Here is a 21,939-nt window from a genome sequence, read left to right as displayed (position 1 = left end):
CCTTGCTTTTTGCCTAGAGGGACATAAGCAGAGGAGACCAATATAAGCTCTGAAGGAGCTGTATACCCAAACATTCTGAAGCATACTATACCGATTGTTGGGTGGATCGTCTGGTCTGGGATGTGGAACGGGATGATTTCCTTCCAGATTTATCAGTGGAATCACTCTTCCTGGAGTGTCCACTATTCCTTTTTGCAGCATTACCACTTTGCATTAGTGGCTCTTCTACAGGGTGCTCACTGACTTCCTCGTGGGACGACAATGCGCACTGTTTTCCCTTCCTATCGGACTTTTATAGTGCGGACTATCAATCCCAGCCCCCGCAGCTGCAATCCCTTTTTTTTTTTTTTTTTTTTAATTACCTGCATCAGGAGACCTGCGAACACCGCCAGGAGGAATCCAACATGGCGGTTCCCCCAGAAATGCAATGCCGACCTCAGGGGGTCGGCCATACTACATCCGGGATTCCGGACGCACTGCGCATGCGCCGGCGTCTGCCGCATTTTTCCGGCACTGCAACCCCATGCATCGTACCTGAGGGACCGGGGGGAGCCACAGCTGTTCAGCGCCACACCGTTCCAGACCGGGATCGACCAGGTAACTTCACACTGCCGAGGTCGTCCTTCAACAACGATGTCCCAGCAGGGAGATCGTTGGAACATTTCAGGCCCCACTATTCGGCCGGTGCAGACGAGGAGGGAACCATCAGGAATCCCCGACTCTGCTTTTACTCGCTCTGGAGCCCCTGCCGCTCAGCAGAGACGTACAGGCGGCATCCAGGCGAGTTTTCCTCTTCTCAGACACCGCTGTACAGTGTCTACAGAGATCTTCTCTGTGGGCTTCCTTCTAAGAACAGGAAACCAACTGAGGAGCGAGGGGGGGCCGCCCCTTTTATCTCTGTAGGTTTCCTGTTGCTAGGGGCGGATCCCCTCTCAGTGGGTGCTGTCGTGGCGAATAGAAAAATGCAGTCCTGTGACTCCCACATCGTGCCACACCAGCCCTCCATTTGTCTTGTAACCTATATTGCCATTGTTCAGAAGGTTTTCTGACCTCCAAGGTGACAGTCTGCTCGTGGGGATCATTTGGTCTGCCAGGCATTAGAGGAAAGCTTTCCATCTTTGATTGTCACCAACTCGAGTTCACAGCCTTAGCGATGGCATTATAGCTTTCCAGATTGGCGAGACCCCACGTTGTGGCAGGTCCTGTATGACAGCCTCATGTGTGGCTCTATGAGACCTTCTCACCTCTGGACATCATTTGTCTAGAAGTCACCTGTGAAGTTGGGCTCAGCCGAGATATTCACGCCGATGGTCAATTTAACATTTGTCTCCTGAGCTACTCAAATCGACCCACGGACAATCAGACACAGGAAAGACAGCATTTTTCTTTCTGGTATTATGTGGTATAAATCAAATGAAATGTGAAAATTGTACAAAAAAAAAAAAAACCAAACTTGTAGGTGGCAAATATTTCACAGCTCAGTATGAGCAGCCCACGACCTGGACAGCAATACGCCAGAACACGAGAGCACTCCTTGGCAGAAACTGACTGCCACGTAACGCCCGTCTTGTTAGCAGACTGAAGACCATGTGGCCCCAGCATGCCCCCATCTAGGACCACAGAACCACAGGACACAAAGCAATCGACTCTTCCATCTTTACTAGCACAAGTCAGTGCAACAAAGAAAACCCAAACAAGTGAAAACAAGTCCCAAACGCTGTGATGCGGGCTGCATCAGCCTCAATGTCACGCCGTGTCACCGTGAGCCCAGTGTCCATGTTGCTGTAAGATGGAAGTATCTGTGGTACCTGCAGGAGAAAGACCCTGGTCAGTAAATGACAAGAGAAGCATATGCAGCCATAAACATGCCACGTGGAGGACGGAGGCCAAGCACACCCTGGTGTCACATTTACAGGAGCATCAGCCCAACCCTCACCCACACATGGCTCCTGGAAGGTACCAGAGTCAGAGTCACTCCAGAGCTGGGGCTTCCTTCAGAGGAGACACCTGGAAGAGAAGGAATACAGTGACTATAGCTGCAGAGCTTTAGGCCATCAGCCAGCCCCCTCCATAGTCAGTATAGGACCTGTATGAGGCTGCTCTGCCAATCATTGTAATAGATGATGCCTGCCTTATGACAGATGTCTGTGCCTGGCAGCCATTTCACTGCCCTCGTCTTGAGGGGCAGACTAAAAACCTGCTCACGTGTGACACCACCTCACCCGTGATACTCGACCCTTACCTGTGTGCGAGCTTCACCGGCCTCTGCAGGGGTGTCTGGAGATTTGCTGGACGTGTCTGCTGTGGACTCTTGTGAGGACTCGGGGTGTTTACCGTCCCCCTACAAGAGTAAAGGAAGAGTCACAACAGTGCAGTTCTGCAGTAGGCACATCACTCCACGCCCTGCACGTAGGCCTCACCTGGGCAGCAGTTTGCCCAGGGGCCGCTCCTTGCTGTCTGCGTCGCTGGAAGTACGGACGACTGCGCTGCCGCTGAGGCTCTGGACGTGGAGCTTCATCAGACGCCGCTCTGGTGTCACCATCGCCTCCCTCTGTGTTCTGCGGTGGACGTGGGCGGTAGGGTCTGCAGAGATAGTTTACTTTATCATGGGTGCAGCATACACTGCTGCTGATGTGACTGACGGGACAGACAGCGCTGTCAGATTCACCACTTACATGAGACCGGTGACAGGACGGCAGCCAATAATCTGATGATACAAGTGTCAGCGACCAAACATGGGCCACTCGAGTACAGACTCACATCAGAGCAAAGACGAGGTTCTACACTGCCTGACATCATGGGCCACCACACCTCCATGTACAGTGCCTTGCAAAAGTATTCAGCCCCCAGGAACTTTTCAACCTTTTCCCACATATCATGCTTTAAACCTAAAGTTACCAAATGTACATTTTAGGTGAAGAGTCAACAACAAGTGGAACACAATTGTGAAGTTGAACAATATTTATTGGTTATTTTAAATTTTTGTGGAAATTCAAGAACTGAAAAGTGGGGCATGCAATATTATTCAGCCCCTTTACTTTCAGTGCAGAAGTTCATTGTGGATCTCTGAATGATCCAATGTTGTCCTAAATGCCTAATGATAAATATAATCCACCTGTGTGTAATCAAGTCTCTGTATAAATACACCTGCTCTGTGATAGTCTCAGGGTTCTCTATGCACAGAGAGCATCATGAAGACCAAGGAACACAACAGGCAGGTCCGTGATATGGATACAAAATGATTTCCAAAACTTTAAACCTCCCAAGGAGCACTGTGCAAGTGATCATATTGAAATGGAAGGAGTATCATACCACTGCAAATCTACCAAGACCCAGCCATCCCTCTAAACTTCCATCTCAAAGAAGGAGAAGACTGATCAGAGATGCAGCCAAGAGGCCCATGATCCCTCTGGATGAACTGCAGAGATCTACAGCTGAGGTGGGACAGTCTGTCCATAGGACAACAATCAGTCGTACACTGCACAAATCTGGCCTTCATGGAAGAGTGGCAAGAAGAAAGACATTTCTCAAAGATATCCATAAACAAGCCACCTGGGAGACACCAAACATGTGGAAGAAGGTGCTCTTTTCAGATGAAACCAAAACCGAACTTTGTGGCAACAATGCAAAACGATATGTTTGACATAAAGGCAACACAGCTCATCACCCTGAACACACCATCCCCACTGTCAAACATGTTGGTGGCAGCACCATAGTTTGGGCCTGCTTTTCTTCAGCAGGGACAGGGAAGATGGTTAAAATTGATGGGAGGATGGATGGAGCCAAATACAGGACCATTCTTGAAGAAAACCTGTTGGAGTCTGCAAAAGACCTGAGACTGGAACGGAGATTTGTCTTCCAACAAGACAATGATCCCAAACAAAGCAAAATCTATAATGGAATGGTTCACAAATAAACGTATCCAGGTGTTAGAATGGCCAAGTCAGAGTCCAGACCTCAATCCAATCGAGAATCTGTGGAAAGAGCTGAAAACTGCTGTTCACAAACGATCTCCATCCAACCTCACTGAGCTCGAGCTGTTTGCCGAGGAAGAATGGGCGAGAATTTCAGTCTCTCGATGTACAAAACTGATAGAGACATACCCCAAGTGACTTGTAATCGCAGCGAAAGGTGGCGCAACAAAGTATTAAGTTACAGAGGCCGAATAATATTGCACCCCCCACTTTTCAGTTTTTGAATTTCCACAAAAATTAAAAATAACCAATAAATTTTGTTCAACTTCACAATTGTGTTCCACTTGTTGATTTGTCACCAAAAAATTACATTTGGTATCTTTAGGTTTGAAGCATGATATGTGGGAAAAGGTTGAAAAGTTCCAGGGGGGCCGAATACTTTCGCAAGGCACTGTACATTGATGGTGGAGAGTAGGGAAGCAGGGAGGGCAGAGAATAGGCTGCAGGAATGGTGGAAAGCATACCGAGGGGGGTGCAAAAATGAAGATGCTCAGAGACGAGAGCTAATGAAGCTTGGGGATAAAGCTCACATCCAGCATGTATTACAGGGAGTGACAATCCCACAAAAAAAAACTGGAATAGGAAGAAATTTATGTCTACAGATCTCACGCCTTTCCAGACTGAAACCTAGAGCAACCTTCTCAGCAATTTCTAACAACGGGCCGGACGAAGGCCAGGGAACGTCCCAAGCACATTTAATCGCAAGGCTTCTGACCCAACATGTCTCACCTGCGAAATCTGGGCCGGAACCTGCGAGGAGGGGCACTCTGCTGCTCCTCTCCATTTTGGGGGGTGTCCGATGTTGGGTCTTTAGCCTCGTTATTCTATAACAGAACGATGAATATTACACTGAGCAGATAAGACTGCAAGGACAGCAGCATGAGGATGACCTGGTGCGTCGGAGCCAAGAACCCTCTACGCCACAAGTAACCTATGCTCTCGCATCCAGTGTAGCCCACCAAAGAAGCATGTGGCAGCGGCACGGTGATTGGTCACTATGGGCATAAATAGCTTTGTAGTACAAAGTTCTGATAAGTGGCCAATAGTCATTACCAATGAGAAATTGATAAAGATGTCATCTCATCCAGAAATAGAGTAGTCGACGACTAAGCCCCTGATAGGTAACGGCAAGTCTGGTGGACATCATGCTGGTCAAGTAAGACATGAACTATAGACCTTCACACAGAAAGTCCACGGCCCAGCAAGACAAGCCATGGATAGTCAGGCCCACAACTCACCACTGCCCCTGGGTCCCGCTGAGCTGGTGGTCTTGAACCCCTTCCAAAGCGCCGCCTGTAGAAGAATGGAGGAGGTCGTCGGCGCTGTGGAGGTCTCTGCTGGGGGGAGCCGTCATCTGCTCGTTCACCTTCACTCACTTGCTCGGGGCTCACACCGTCTCCACTAGACTCAGTAGTGTTATCTCCCCTTGGCCGGTAAAATCGCCGACGAAAACGACGCCTATTGGGGGCAAATCTGCTTCCTTTAACGGGAACACCACCAGGACCGGTGACGTTAGCAGCCTCCGCACCCTGCAGACACAGGCAGATTAGTCACCTGTCCATAAGCTGCAGGACACCATGTTCTCAGCCAGGACAAACCATGGATGAACAAGGGACGATACTTTGGATAAGAGGGGACCTCAGATTACAGGAGAGAACACTGGGTCCACACACCTGATGACACCAATGTCACAAACCTTTTCCCCTTCCACAACGTCAAACTCCACTGTCTCACCATCGCCAACGCTGCGAAGAAACTTCCGTGGGTTGTTCCTCTTTATGGCAGTCTGAAAAGAGAAACATCCGGTCGCTGACAAACCCCCCAGGTAACCCACAAAGGGACTACCTGTCCTGATAACAGGGCAGACTACAGAAGCCCTGCAGATGTACTGCCCAAGGGGCCACACCAAACAAGACCCTGACCCCACCATCAACGGTCATCTCACCACCCACTAAGCCACAGGTGAAGCCCTCCTTATTCCCCCATACATCATCCACTAACCCAAACCCCACTGGTGTCACCCTCCTATCCATTCATCACCCAATCACCCATCACTGGTGTCATCCTCCTATCCATTCATCACCCAATCACCCATCACTGGTGTCATCCTCCTATCCATTCATCACCCAATCACCCACCACACCCCACTAGTGACATCCTCCTATCCATTCATCACCCACCACACCCCACTGGTGTCATCCTCCTATCCATTCATCACCCAATCACCCACCACACCCCACTGGTGTCATCCTCCTAACCATTCATTACCCACCACACCCCACTGGTGTCACCCTCCTATCCATTCATCACCCACCACACCCCACTGGTGTCACCCTCCTATCCATTCATCACCCACCACACCCCACTGGTGTCACCCTCCTATCCATTCATCACCCACCACACCCCACTGGTGTCACCTTCCTATCCATTCATCACCCAATCACCCACCACACCCCACTGGTGTCATCCTCCTAACCATTCATTACCCACCACACCCCACTGGTGTCATCCTCCTAACCATTCATTACCCACCACACCCCACTGGTGTCACCCTCCTATCCATTCATCACCCACCACACCCCACTGGTGTCACCCTCCTATCCATTCATCACCCACCACACCCCACTGGTGTCACCTTCCTATCCATTCATCACCCAATCACCCACCACACCCCACTGGTGTCATCCTCCTATCCATTCGTCACCCACCACACCCCACTGGTGTCATCCTCCTATCCATTCATTACCCACCTCACCCAACTGGTGTCATCCTCCTATCCATTCATCACCCAATCACCCACCACACCCCACTAGTGACATCCTCCTATCCATTCATCACCCACCACACCCCACTGGTGTCATCCTCCTATCCATTCATCACCCAATCACCCATCACTGGTGTCACCTTCCTATCCATTCATCACCCAATCACCCACCACACCCCACTGGTGTCATCCTCCTAACCATTCATTACCCACCACACCCCACTGGTGTCACCCTCCTATCCATTCATCACCCACCACACCCCACTGGTGTCACCTTCCTATCCATTCATCACCCAATCACCCACCACACCCCACTGGTGTCATCCTCCTATCCATTCGTCACCCACCACACCCCACTAGCGTCATCCTCCTATCCATTCATCACCCACCACACCCCACTGGTGTCATCCTCCTATCCATTCATCACCCAATCACCCACCACACCCCACTGGTGTCATCCTCCTAACCATTCATTACCCACCACACCCCACTGGTGTCACCCTCCTATCCATTCATCACCCACCACACCCCACTGGTGTCACCCTCCTATCCATTCATCACCCACCACACCCCACTGGTGTCACCCTCCTATCCATTCATCACCCACCACACCACACTGGTGTCATCCTCCTATCCATTCATTACCCAATCACCCATCACTGGTGTCACCCTCCTATCCATTCATCACCCAATCACCCACCACACCCCACTGGTGTCATCCTCCTATCCATTCATTACCCACCACACCCCACTGGTGTCACCCTCCTATCCATTCATCACCCACCACACCCCACTGGTGTCACCCTCCTATCCATTCATCACCCAATCACCCACCACACCCCACTGGTGTCATCCTCCTATCCATTCATCACCCACCACACCCCACTGGTGTCATCCTCCTATCCATTCATCACCCACCACACCCCACTGGTGTCACCCTCCTATCCATTCATCACCCAACACACCCCACTGGTGTCATCCTCCTATCCATTCATTACCCACCACACCCCACTGGTGTCAACCTCCTATCCATTCATCACCCAATCACCCACCACACCCCACTGGTGTCACCCTCCTATCCATTCATCACCCAATCACCCATCACTGGTGTCATCCTCCTATCCATTAATTACCCACCACACCCCACTGGTGTCACCCTCCTATCCATTCATCACCCACCACACCCCACTGGTGTCATCCTCCAATCCATTCATCACCCACCACACCCCACTGGTGTCATCCTCCTATCCATTCATCACCCACCACACCCCACTGGTGTCATCCTCCTATCCATTCATCACCCACCACACCCCACTGGTGTCATCCTCCTATCCATTCATTACCCAATCACCCATCACTGGTGTCACCCTCCTATCCATTCATCACCCAATCACCCACCACACCCCACTGGTGTCATCCTCCTATCCATTCATCACCCAATCACCCATCACTGGTGTCACCTTCCTATCCATTCATCACCCAATCACCCACCACACCCCACTGGTGTCATCCTCCTATCCATTCATCACCCAATCACCCACCACACCCCACTGGTGTCATCCTCCTATCCATTCATCACCCAATCACCCACCACACCCCACTGGTGTCACCCTCTTATCCATTCATCACCCAATCACCCACCACACCCCACTGGTGTCATCCTCCTATCCATTCATCACCCACCACACCCCACTGGTGTCATCCTCCAATCCATTCATCACCCACCACACCCCACTGGTGTCATCCTCCTATCCATTCATCACCCACCACACCCCACTGGTGTCATCCTCCTATCCATTCATCACCCACCACACCCCACTGGTGTCATCCTCCTATCCATATATTACCCAATCACCCATCACTGGTGTCACCCTCCTATCCATTCATCACCCAATCACCCACCACACCCCACTGGTGTCATCCTCCTATCCATTCATCACCCAATCACCCATCACTGGTGTCACCTTCCTATCCATTCATCACCCAATCACCCACCACACCCCACTGGTGTCATCCTCCTATCCATTCATCACCCAATCACCCACCACACCCCACTGGTGTCACCCTCCTATCCATTCATCACCCAATCACCCACCACACCCCACTGGTGTCACCCTCCTATCCATTCATTACCCACCACACCCCACTGGTGTCACCCTCCTATCCATTCATCACCCACCACACCCCACTGGTGTCACCCTCCTATCCATTCATCACCCAATCACCCACCACACCCCACTGGTATCATCCTCCTATCCATTCATCACCCACCACACCCCACTGGTGTCATCCTCTTATCCATTCATCACCCACCACACCCCACTGGTGTCACCCTCCTATCCATTCATCACCCAATCACCCACCACACCCCACTGGTGTCACCCTCCTATCCATTCATCACCCACCACACCCCACTGGTGTCACCCTCCTATCCATTCATCACCCAATCACCCACCACACCCCACTGGTATCATCCTCCTATCCATTCATCACCCACCACACCCCACTGGTGTCATCCTCTTATCCATTCATCACCCACCACACCCCACTGGTATCATCCTCCTATCCATTCATCACCCACCACACCCCACTGGTGTCATCCTCTTATCCATTCATCACCCACCACACCCCACTGGTGTCATCCTCCTATCCATTCATTACCCACCACACCCCACTGGTGTCACCCTCCTATCCATTCATCACCCAATCACCCACCACACCCCACTGGTGTCATCCTCCTATCCATTCATTACCCACCACACCCCACTGGTGTCATCCTCCTATCCATTCATCACCCACCACACCCCACTGGTGTCATCCTCCTATCCATTCATCACCCACCACACCCCACTGGTGTCATCCTCCTATCCATTCATTACCCACCACACTCCACTGGTGTCATCCTCCTATCCATTCATCACCCAATCACCCATCACTGGTGTCACCCTCCTATCCATTCATCACCCAATCACCCATCACTGGTGTCACCCTCCTATCCATTTATCACCCAATCACCCACCACACCACACTGGTGTCATCCTCCTATCCATTCATTACCCAATCACCCATCACTGGTGTCACCCTCCTATCCATTCATCACCCACCACACCCCACTGGTGTCACCCTCCTATCCATTCATCACCCAATCACCCACCACACCACACTGGTGTCATCCTCCTATCCATTCATTACCCACCACACCCCACTGGTGTCATCCTCCTATCCATTCATCACCCACCACACCCCACTGGTGTCATCCTCCTATCCATTCATCACCCACCACACCCCACTGGTGTCATCCTCCTATCCATTCGTCACCCACCACACCCCACTGGTGTCATCCTCCTATCCATTCATTACCCACCACACCCCACTGGTGTCATCCTCCTATCCATTCATTACCCAATCACCCATCACTGGTGTCACCCTCCTATCCATTCATCACCCAATCACCCACCACACCCCACTGGTGTCATCCTCCTATCCATTCATCACCCAATCACCCACCACACCCCACTGGTGTCACCCTCCTATCCATTCATCACCCACCACACCCCACTGGTGTCACCCTCCTATCCATTCATTACCCACCACACCCCACTGGTGTCACCCTCCTATCCATTCATCACCCACCACACCCCACTGGTGTCATCCTCCTATCCATTCATCACCCACCACACCCCACTGGTGTCATCCTCCTATCCATTCATTACCCACCACACCCCACTGGTGTCACCCTCCTATCCATTCATCACCCACCACACCCCACTGGTGTCACCCTCCTATCCATTCATCACCCAATCACCCACCACACCCCACTGGTATCATCCTCCTATCCATTCATCACCCACCACACCCCACTGGTGTCACCCTCCTATCCATTCATCACCCAATCACCCACCACACCCCACTGGTATCATCCTCCTATCCATTCATCACCCACCACTGGTGTCATTCTCTTATCCATTCATCACCCACCACACCCCACTGGTGTCACCCTCCTATCCATTCATCACCCAATCACCCACCACACTGGTGTCATCCTCCTATCCATTCATTACCCACCACACCCCACTGGTGTCACCCTCCTATCCATTCATCACCCAATCACCCACCACACCCCACTGGTGTCACCCTCCTATCCATTCATCACCCAATCACCCATCACTGGTGTCACCCTCCTATCCATTCATCACCCAATCACCCACCACACCCCACTGGTGTCATCCTCCTATCCATTCATTACCCACCACACCCCACTGGTGTCATCCTCCTATCCATTCATCACCCACCACACGCCACTGGTGTCATCCTCCTATCCATTCATCACCCACCACTGGTGTCATCCTCCTATCCATTCATCACCCACCACACCACACTGGCGTCATCCTCCTATCCATTCATTACCCACCACACCCCACTGGTGTCACCCTCCTATCCATTCATTACCCACCACACCCCACTGGTGTCATCCTCCTATCCATTCATCACCCACCACACCCCACTGGTGTCATCCTCCTATCCATTCATCACCCACCACACCCCACTGGTGTCATCCTCCAATCCATTCATTACCCACCACACTGGTGTCATCCTCCTATCCATTCATCACCCACCACACCCCACTGGTGTCATCCTCCAATCCATTCATTACCCACCACACCCCACTGGTGTCACCCTCCTATCCATTCATCACCCAATCACCCACCACACCCCACTGGTGTCACCCTCCTATCCATTCATCACCCAATCACCCATCACTGGTGTCACCCTCCTATCCATTCATCACCCAATCACCCATCACTGGTGTCACCCTCCTATCCATTCATCACCCAATCACCCACCACACCCCACTGGTGTCACCCTCCTATCCATTCATCACCCAATCACCCACCACACCACACTGGTGTCATCCTCCTATCCATTCATTACCCACCACACCCCACTGGTGTCATCCTCCTATCCATTCATCACCCACCACACCCCACTGGTGTCACCCTCCTATCCATTCATCACCCAATCACCCACCACACCACACTGGTGTCATCCTCCTATCCATTCATTACCCACCACACCCCACTGGTGTCATCCTCCTATCCATTCGTCACCCACCACACCCCACTGGTGTCACCCTCCTATCCATTCATCACCCAATCACCCACCACACCCCACTGGTGTCATCCTCCTATCCATTCATTACCCACCACACCCCACTGGTGTCATCCTCCTATCCATTCATCACCCACCACACCCCACTGGTGTCATCCTCCTATCCATTCATCACCCACCACACCCCACTGGTGTCATCCTCCTATCCACTCATCACCCAATCACCCACCACACCCCACTGGTGTCACCCTCCTATCCATTCATTACCCACCACACCCCACTGGTGTCATCCTCCAATCCATTCATTACCCACCACACTGGTGTCATCCTCCTATCCATTCATCACCCACCACACCCCACTGGTGTCATCCTCCTATCCATTCATCACCCACCACACCCCACTGGTGTCACCCTCCTATCCATTCATCACCCACCACACCCCACTGGTGTCATCCTCCTATCCATTCATCACCCAATCACCCACAACACCCCACTGGTGTCACCCTCATATCCATTCATCACCCAATCACCCACAACACCCCACTGGTGTCACCCTCCTATCCATTCATCACCCAATCACCCACAACACCCCACTGGTGTCACCCTCCTATCCATTCATCACCCACCACACCCCACTGGTGTCATCCTCCTATCCATTCATCACCCACCACACCCCACTGGTGTCATCCTCCTATCCATTCATCACCCACCACACCCCACTGGTGTCATCCTCCTATCCACTCATCACCCAATCACCCACCACACCCCACTGGTGTCACCCTCCTATCCATTCATTACCCACCACACCCCACTGGTGTCATCCTCCAATCCATTCATTACCCACCACACTGGTGTCATCCTCCTATCCATTCATCACCCACCACACCCCACTGGTGTCATCCTCCTATCCATTCATCACCCACCACACCCCACTGGTGTCATCCTCCTATCCATTCATCACCCACCACACCCCACTGGTGTCACCCTCCTATCCATTCATCACCCACCACACCCCACTGGTGTCATCCTCCTATCCATTCATCACCCAATCACCCACAACACCCCACTGGTGTCACCCTCATATCCATTCATCACCCAATCACCCACAACACCCCACTGGTGTCACCCTCCTATCCATTCATCACCCACCACACCCCACTGGTGTCATCCTCCTATCCATTCATCACCCACCACACCCCACTGGTGTCATCCTCCTATCCATTCATCACCCACCACACCCCACTGGTGTCATCCTCCTATCCATTCATCACCCACCACACCCCACTGGTGTCACCCTCCTATCCATTCATCACCCAATCACCCACCACACCCCACTGGTGTCATCCTCCTATCCATTCATCACCCAATCACCCATCACTGGTGTCACCTTCCTATCCATTCATCACCCAATCACCCACCACACCCCACTGGTGTCATCCTCCTATCCATTCATCACCCAATCACCCACCACACCCCACTGGTGTCACCCTCCTATCCATTCATCACCCAATCACCCACCACACCCCACTGGTGTCACCCTCCTATCCATTCATTACCCACCACACCCCACTGGTGTCACCCTCCTATCCATTCATCACCCACCACACCCCACTGGTGTCACCCTCCTATCCATTCATCACCCAATCACCCACCACACCCCACTGGTGTCATCCTCCTATCCATTCATCACCCACCACACCCCACTGGTGTCATCCTCCTATCCATTCATTACCCACCACACCCCACTGGTGTCACCCTCCTATCCATTCATCACCCACCACACCCCACTGGTGTCACCCTCCTATCCATTCATCACCCAATCACCCACCACACCCCACTGGTATCATCCTCCTATCCATTCATCACCCACCACACCCCACTGGTGTCATCCTCTTATCCATTCATCACCCACCACACCCCACTGGTGTCATCCTCCTATCCATTCATTACCCAATCACCCACCACACCCCACTGGTGTCATTCTCCTATCCATTCATCACCCAATCACCCACCACACCCCACTGGTGTCATCCTCCTATCCATTCATTACCCACCACACCCCACTGGTGTCATCCTCCTATCCATTCATCACCCACCACACCCCACTGGTGTCATCCTCCTATCCATTCATCACCCACCACACCCCACTGGTGTCATCCTCCAATCCATTCATTACCCACCACACCCCACTGGTGTCATCCTCCTATCCATTCATCACCCAATCACCCATCACTGGTGTCACCCTCCTATCCATTCATCACCCAATCACCCATCACTGGTGTCACCCTCCTATCCATTCATCACCCAATCACCCACCACACCACACTGGTGTCATCCTCCTATCCATTCATTACCCAATCACCCATCACTGGTGTCACCCTCCTATCCATTCATCACCCACCACACCCCACTGGTGTCACCCTCCTATCCATTCATCACCCAATCACCCACCACACCACACTGGTGTCATCCTCCTATCCATTCATTACCCACCACACCCCACTGGTGTCATCCTCCTATCCATTCATCACCCACCACACCCCACTGGTGTCATCCTCCTATCCATTCGTCACCCACCACACCCCACTGGTGTCATCCTCCTATCCATTCATTACCCACCACACCCCACTGGTGTCATCCTCCTATCCATTCATTACCCAATCACCCATCACTGGTGTCACCCTCCTATCCATTCATCACCCAATCACCCACCACACCCCACTGGTGTCACCCTCCTATCCATTCATCACCCACCACACCCCACTGGTGTCACCCTCCTATCCATTCATTACCCACCACACCCCACTGGTGTCAACCTCCTATCCATTCATCACCCACCACACCCCACTGGTGTCACCCTCCTATCCATTCATCACCCAATCACCCACCACACCCCACTGGTGTCATCCTCCTATCCATTCATCACCCACCACACCCCACTGGTGTCATCCTCCTATCCATTCATTACCCACCACACCCCACTGGTGTCACCCTCCTATCCATTCATCACCCACCACACCCCACTGGTGTCACCCTCCTATCCATTCATCACCCAATCACCCACCACACCCCACTGGTATCATCCTCCTATCCATTCATCACCCACCACACCCCACTGGTGTCATTCTCTTATCCATTCATCACCCACCACACCCCACTGGTGTCACCCTCCTATCCATTCATCACCCAATCACCCACCACACTGGTGTCATCCTCCTATCCATTCATTACCCACCACACCCCACTGGTGTCACCCTCCTATCCATTCATCACCCAATCACCCACCACACCCCACTGGTGTCACCCTCCTATCCATTCATCACCCAATCACCCATCACTGGTGTCATCCTCCTATCCATTCATCACCCACCACACCCCACTGGTGTCACCCTCCTATCCATTCATCACCCAATCACCCACCACACCCCACTGGTGTCATCCTCCTATCCATTCATTACCCACCACACCCCACTGGTGTCATCCTCCTATCCATTCATCACCCACCACACGCCACTGGTGTCATCCTCCTATCCATTCATCACCCACCACTGGTGTCATCCTCCTATCCATTCATCACCCACCACACCCCACTGGTGTCATCCTCCTATCCATTCATTACCCACCACACCCCACTGGTGTCATCCTCCTATCCATTCATCACCCACCACACCCCACTGGTGTCATCCTCCTATCCATTCATCACCCACCACACCCCACTGGTGTCATCCTCCAATCCATTCATTACCCACCACACTGGTGTCATCCTCCTATCCATTCATCACCCACCACACCCCACTGGTGTCATCCTCCAATCCATTCATTACCCACCACACCCCACTGGTGTCACCCTCCTATCCATTCATCACCCAATCACCCACCACACCCCACTGGTGTCATCCTCCTATCCATTCATCACCCAATCACCCATCACTGGTGTCACCCTCCTATCCATTCATCACCCAATCACCCATCACTGGTGTCACCCTCCTATCCATTCATCACCCAATCACCCATCACTGGTGTCACCCTCCTATCCATTCATCACCCAATCACCCACCACACCCCACTGGTGTCACCCTCCTATCCATTCATCACCCAATCACCCACCACACCCCACTGGTGTCATCCTCCTATCCATTCATCACCCACCACACCCCACTGGTGTCATCCTCCAATCCATTCATTACCCACCACACTGGTGTCATCGTCCTATCCATTCATTACCCACCACACCCCACTGGTGTCATCCTCCTATCCATTCATCACCCACCACACCCCACTGGTGTCATCCTCCTATCCATTCATCACCCACCACACCCCACTGGTGTCATCCTCCTATCCATTCATCACCCACCACACCCCACTGGTGTCATCCTCCTATCCACTCATCACCCAATCACCCACCACACCCCACTGGTGTCACCCTCCTATCCATTCATTACCCACCACACCCCACTGGTGTCATCCTCCAATCCATTCATTACCCACCACACTGGTGTCATCCTCCTATCCATTCATCACCCACCACACCCCACTGGTGTCATCCTCCTATCCACTCATCACCCAATCACCCACCACACCCCACTGGTGTCATCCTCCTATCCATTCATCACCCACCACACCCCACTGGTGTCATCCTCCAATCCATTCATTACCCACCACACTGGTGTCATCCTCCTATCCATTCATCACCCACCACACCCCACTGGTGTCATCCTCCTATCCATTCATCACCCACCACACCCCACTGGTGTCATCCTCCAATCCATTCATTACCCACCACACCCCACTGGTGTCATCCTCCTATCCATTCATCACCCACCACACCCCACTGGTGTCATCCTCCAATCCATTCATCACCCACCACACCCCACTGGTGTCATCCTCCTATCCACTCATCACCCAATCACCCACCACACCCCACTGGTGTCATCCTCCTATCCATTCATCACCCACCACACCCCACTGGTGTCATCCTCCAATCCATTCATTACCCACCACACTGGTGTCATCCTCCTATCCATTCATCACCCACCACACCCCACTGGTGTCATCCTCCTATCCATTCATCACCCACCACACCCCACTGGTGTCATCCTCCAATCCATTCATTACCCACCACACCCCACTGGTGTCATCCTCCTATCCATTCATCACCCACCACACCCCACTGGTGTCATCCTCCTATCCATTCATCACCCACCACACCCCACTGGTATCATCCTCCTATCCATTCATCACCCACCACACCCCACTGGTGTCACCCTCCTATCCATTCATCACCCACCACACCCCACTGGTGTCACCCTCCTATCCATTCATCACCCACCACACCCCACTGGTGTCATCCTCCTATCCATTCATCACCCAATCACCCACAACACCCCACTGGTGTCACCCTCCTATCCATTCATCACCCAATCACCCACAACACCCCACTGGTGTCACCCTCCTATCCATTCATCACCCAATCACCCACAACACCCCACTGGTGTCACCCTCCTATCCATTCATCACCCACCACACCCCACTGGTGTCATCCTCCTATCCATTCATCACCCACCACACCCCACTGGTGTCATCCTCCTATCCATTCATCACCCACCACACCCCACTGGTGTCATCCTCCTATCCATTCATCACCCACCACACCCCACTGGTGTCATCCTCCTATCCATTCATCACCCACCACACCCCACTGGTGTCATCCTCCTATCCATTCATCACCCACCACACCCCACTGGTGTTATCCTCCTATCCATTCATTACCCATCCAACAGATGTCACCTTCACACCAGCTAATAACCCACTACACCCCTCTGGTGTTCTCCTTATCTGCCAAAAACTAACTCACCCCATCTGTCAATGATATCCCCCCAATTGCCCACTAGACCCCACTGGTGTCCATCAAATCCCATACACAATTCTCGTGTACAGCACCATGGAATTAATGGTGCTATATAAATGAATAATACACATCACACCTCATATCGGAATCATTGCCCCGTTTACCTGGTGGACAAACACGTCGTCCTTTGTGTCATTCCTGCGGAGAGAAGTGGGGTCAGACACTGCTATATTGCGGGGGGCACAGGACACAGCACAACCACATACCGATTGATGAATCCATAACCATTGCGGACATTAAACCATTTGACCGTCCCCTGGACCTGGGTCGCTGTAAGGAAAGTGACAAAGGATCAACCAGAGAATGAGAACAACGGCCTAAACCACAAGGTATATACACTGTATATATGGGGATGTGTGTGTATATAGATATATAGTAGGTGTATATATATGGGGATATGTGTGTATACAGATATATAGTAGGTCAAATAAAAATACCCAGAAATAATAAAACCAGCACTGTCAAAAACAGGCATAACACATACTCCAGCAAGGATATTTAACACAAACAGAAAAGGAGTACCAAACCACCCATGAAAGTTAAAAGGTAATATTTATTGTAAATAAATCTAAAATCAATTAACATGCAGTATAATACACGATAATATAAAATATGTTTATAGACAAATATATAAAATTGTGAAGGACACAGACAAAACCAACCACACTATACAGTGTATACAGGACCCTATATATCTGGTAGTGCAAGTAGCAACATATAACATTAGTCAGTAGGGAAAATCCAGAAAAAACCAAGTGAGTCACCACAATTGTGGTCCAAAGCTAAATATCCCAGACTAAGTGTACTATGCGCCAATCATAAATATAAATATCATACCCAGACGGACCGGTCCCCTGAAGAAGCTTACGCGAAATGCGCATCGGGGCGCATAGTACACTTAGTCTGGGATATTTAGCTTTGGACCACAATTGTGGTGACTCACTTGGTTTTTTCTGGATTTTCCCTACTGACTAATGTTATATGTTGCTACTTGCACTACCAGATATATAGGGTCCTGTATACACTGTATAGTGTGGTTGGTTTTGTCTGTGTCCTTCACAATTTTATATATTTGTCTATAAACATATTTTATATTATCGTGTATTATACTGCATGTTAATTGATTTTAGATTTATTTACAATAAATATTACCTTTTAACTTTCATGGGTGGTTTGGTACTCCTTTTCTGTTTGTGTTAGATATATAGTAGGTGTATATATGGGGATATGTGTATACAGATATATAGTAGGTTTATATATGGGGATATGTGTGTATACAGATATATAGTAGGTGTATATATATGGGGATATGTGTGTATACAGATATATAGTAGGTGTATATATATGGGGATATGTGTGTATACAGATATATAGTAGGTGTATATATGGGGATATGTGTATACAGATATATAGTAGGTGTATATATGGGGATATGTGTATACAGATATATAGTAGGTGTATATATGGGGATGTGTGTATACAGATATATAGTAGGTGTATATATATGGGGATATGTGTGTATACAGATATATAGTAGGTGTATATATATGGGGATGTGTGTATACAGATATATAGTAGGTGTATATATGGGGATGTGTGTATACAGATATATAGTAGGTGTATATATATTATATGTGTATACAGATATATAGTAGGTGTATATATATGGGGATATGTGTGTATACAGATATATAGTAGGTGTATATATGGGGATATGTGTATACAGATATATAGTAGGTGTATATATGGGGATATGTGTGTATACAGATATATAGTAGGTGTATATATGGGGATATGTGTGTATACAGATATATAGTAGGTGTATATATATGGGGATATGTGTGTATACAGATATATAGTAGGTGTATATACGGGGATATGTGTATACAGATATATAGTAGGTGTATATATGGGGATATGTGTATACAGATATATAGTAGGTGTATATATGGGGATATGTGTGTATACAGATATATAGTAGGTGTATATATATATGGGGATGTGTGTATACAGATATATAGTAGGTGTATATATGGGGATATGTGTATACAGATATATAGTAGGTGTATATATGGGGATATGTGTATACAGATATATAGTAGGTGTATATACGGGGATATGTGTATACAGATATATAGTAGGTGTATATATGGGGACATGTGGTGTGTACAGATATATAGTAGGTGTATATATATGGGGACATGTGGTATGTACAGATATATAGTAGGTGTATATATGGGGACATGTGTGTATACAGATATATAGTAGGTGTATATATAGGGATGTGTGTATACATATATATTGTAGGTGTATATATGGGATGTGAATATACATACATACATACATACACACACTAGATGGTAGCCCGATTCTAACACATCGGGTATTCTAGAATATGTATGTAGTTTATTTATGACGTTTTCAGAATAATGCAGTGAATACAGAGGATTCGGCCGGCTGCGACCAATCAGTGAAGCCAGGGTCGGCTCAAGGTTTTTTGAGGGCCCTGGGAGAAAGTCACACAGCCCACGCACTATATAGCAATGTGGGAACCATATCCCTGTTAAAAAAAAAAAAAAAAAATTTAAAGTAAAAAAAAAATCGTTCTATACTCACCTTCCAGCGGCCCTGGATCCAGCCCAGGCCTTTAGCGACGCTCCGGTCCCAGTAATGCATTGCAGCAATAACCCGTGATGTTGTACCGGTCTCATGAGACCACTACGTCATCTGGGGTCGTTGCCACAAGGCATTACTGGGACTGGAGCATCGCAAGGAGCTGGAAAGGCTCCGACGGACACCGGAAGGGGAGAATATCATGATTTTTTAAATTATTTTTAACATGATATGTTAATACTATTGATGCTGCATAGGGAGCATCAATAGCAGAAAGTTAGTCACACGGTTATGGCAGCGGTAACGGAGGGCTAAATCGCCATGTGGGCGGTGACTGCAGGGCAGGAGGGAGGGGCCAATTCACAGCCGGACTGTGCCTGTCGCTGATTGGTTGTGGCCGGCTGGGTGCAACCAACCAACACGGGATTTACATTACAGACAGACGTGGACTACATACAGACATACATGGACTACATACATAAGGTACATAATATGACGTTAGTATACAGCAGGTGACACATTAGACAGTCACTAATAAATATATATATATATAGGGATAGGTTGTATGTACGTTATATGACGTTCGTATACGGCAGGTGACACATTAGACAGTCACTAATAAATATATATATATATATATAGGGATAGGTTGTATGTACGTTATATGACGTTCGTATACGGCAGGTGACATTAGACAGTCACTAATATATATATATATAGGGATAGGTTGTATGTACGTTATATGACGTTCGTATACGGCAGGTGACACATTAGACAGTCACATATATATATATATATATATATATAGGGATAGGTTGTATCTAGGTTATATGACGTTTATATACGGCAGGTGACACATTAGACACAGTCACTATATATATATATAAATATATAGGATTACGTTGTATCTACATTATATGACGTTTATATACGGCAGGTGACACATTAGACAGTCACTATATATATATATATAAATATATAGGATTACGTTGTATCTACATTATATGACGTTTATATACGGCAGGTGACACATTAGACAGTCACTATATATATATATAAATATATAGGATTACGTTGTATCTACATTATATGACGTTTATATACGGCAGGTGACACATTAGACAGTCACTATATATATATATAAATATATAGGATTACGTTGTATCTACATTATATGACGTTTATATACGGCAGGTGACACATTAGACACAGTCACTATATATATATAAATATATAGGATTACGTTGTATCTACATTATATGACGTTTATATACGGCAGGTGACACATTAGACACAGTCACTATATATATATAAATATATAGGATTACGTTGTATCTACATTATATGACGTTTATATACAGCAGGTGACACACATTAGACACAGTCACTATATATATATATATATAAATATATAGGATTACGTTGTATCTAGGTTATATAACGTTTATATACGGCAGGTGACACATTAGACACAGTCACTATATATATATATATAAATATATAGGATTACGTTGTATCTACATTATATGACGTTTATATACGGCAGGTGACACATTAGACAGTCACTATAT

General features: G+C 49.1%; 1 protein-coding gene across 3 annotated transcripts in view; it reads right to left on the bottom strand.

Moving 5' to 3' along the window:
• Nucleotides 1–1,642: 1,642 nt before the first annotated feature.
• YBX2 (Y-box binding protein 2) overlaps nucleotides 1,643–21,939 on the bottom strand; it is a 23,823-nt gene continuing 3,526 nt past the window's right edge. The window contains exons 2-10 of one of the 3 annotated variants that reach the window (XM_077261435.1): nucleotides 17,962–18,025; nucleotides 17,860–17,893; nucleotides 5,671–5,760; nucleotides 5,213–5,503; nucleotides 4,704–4,798; nucleotides 2,421–2,583; nucleotides 2,243–2,341; nucleotides 1,937–2,007; nucleotides 1,643–1,808 (exon numbers count right to left, since the gene is read on the bottom strand). In XM_077261435.1, the coding sequence (XP_077117550.1) occupies nucleotides 1,972–2,007; nucleotides 2,243–2,341; nucleotides 2,421–2,583; nucleotides 4,704–4,798; nucleotides 5,213–5,503; nucleotides 5,671–5,760; nucleotides 17,860–17,893; nucleotides 17,962–18,025 (872 nt within the window). In that variant the 3' untranslated portion in view covers nucleotides 1,643–1,808; nucleotides 1,937–1,971. The remainder of the gene's footprint in view (nucleotides 1,809–1,936; nucleotides 2,008–2,242; nucleotides 2,342–2,420; nucleotides 2,584–4,703; nucleotides 4,799–5,212; nucleotides 5,504–5,670; nucleotides 5,761–17,859; nucleotides 17,894–17,961; nucleotides 18,026–21,939) is intronic. The other 2 variants (XM_077261436.1, XM_077261437.1) reach the window with 2 other exon arrangements.

Source organism: Ranitomeya variabilis, chromosome 5 (genome assembly GCF_051348905.1).
Source record: "Ranitomeya variabilis isolate aRanVar5 chromosome 5, aRanVar5.hap1, whole genome shotgun sequence".
NCBI classification, from domain to species: domain Eukaryota; kingdom Metazoa; phylum Chordata; class Amphibia; order Anura; family Dendrobatidae; genus Ranitomeya; species Ranitomeya variabilis.
This window is presented reverse-complemented; position numbering and strand designations above follow the sequence as displayed.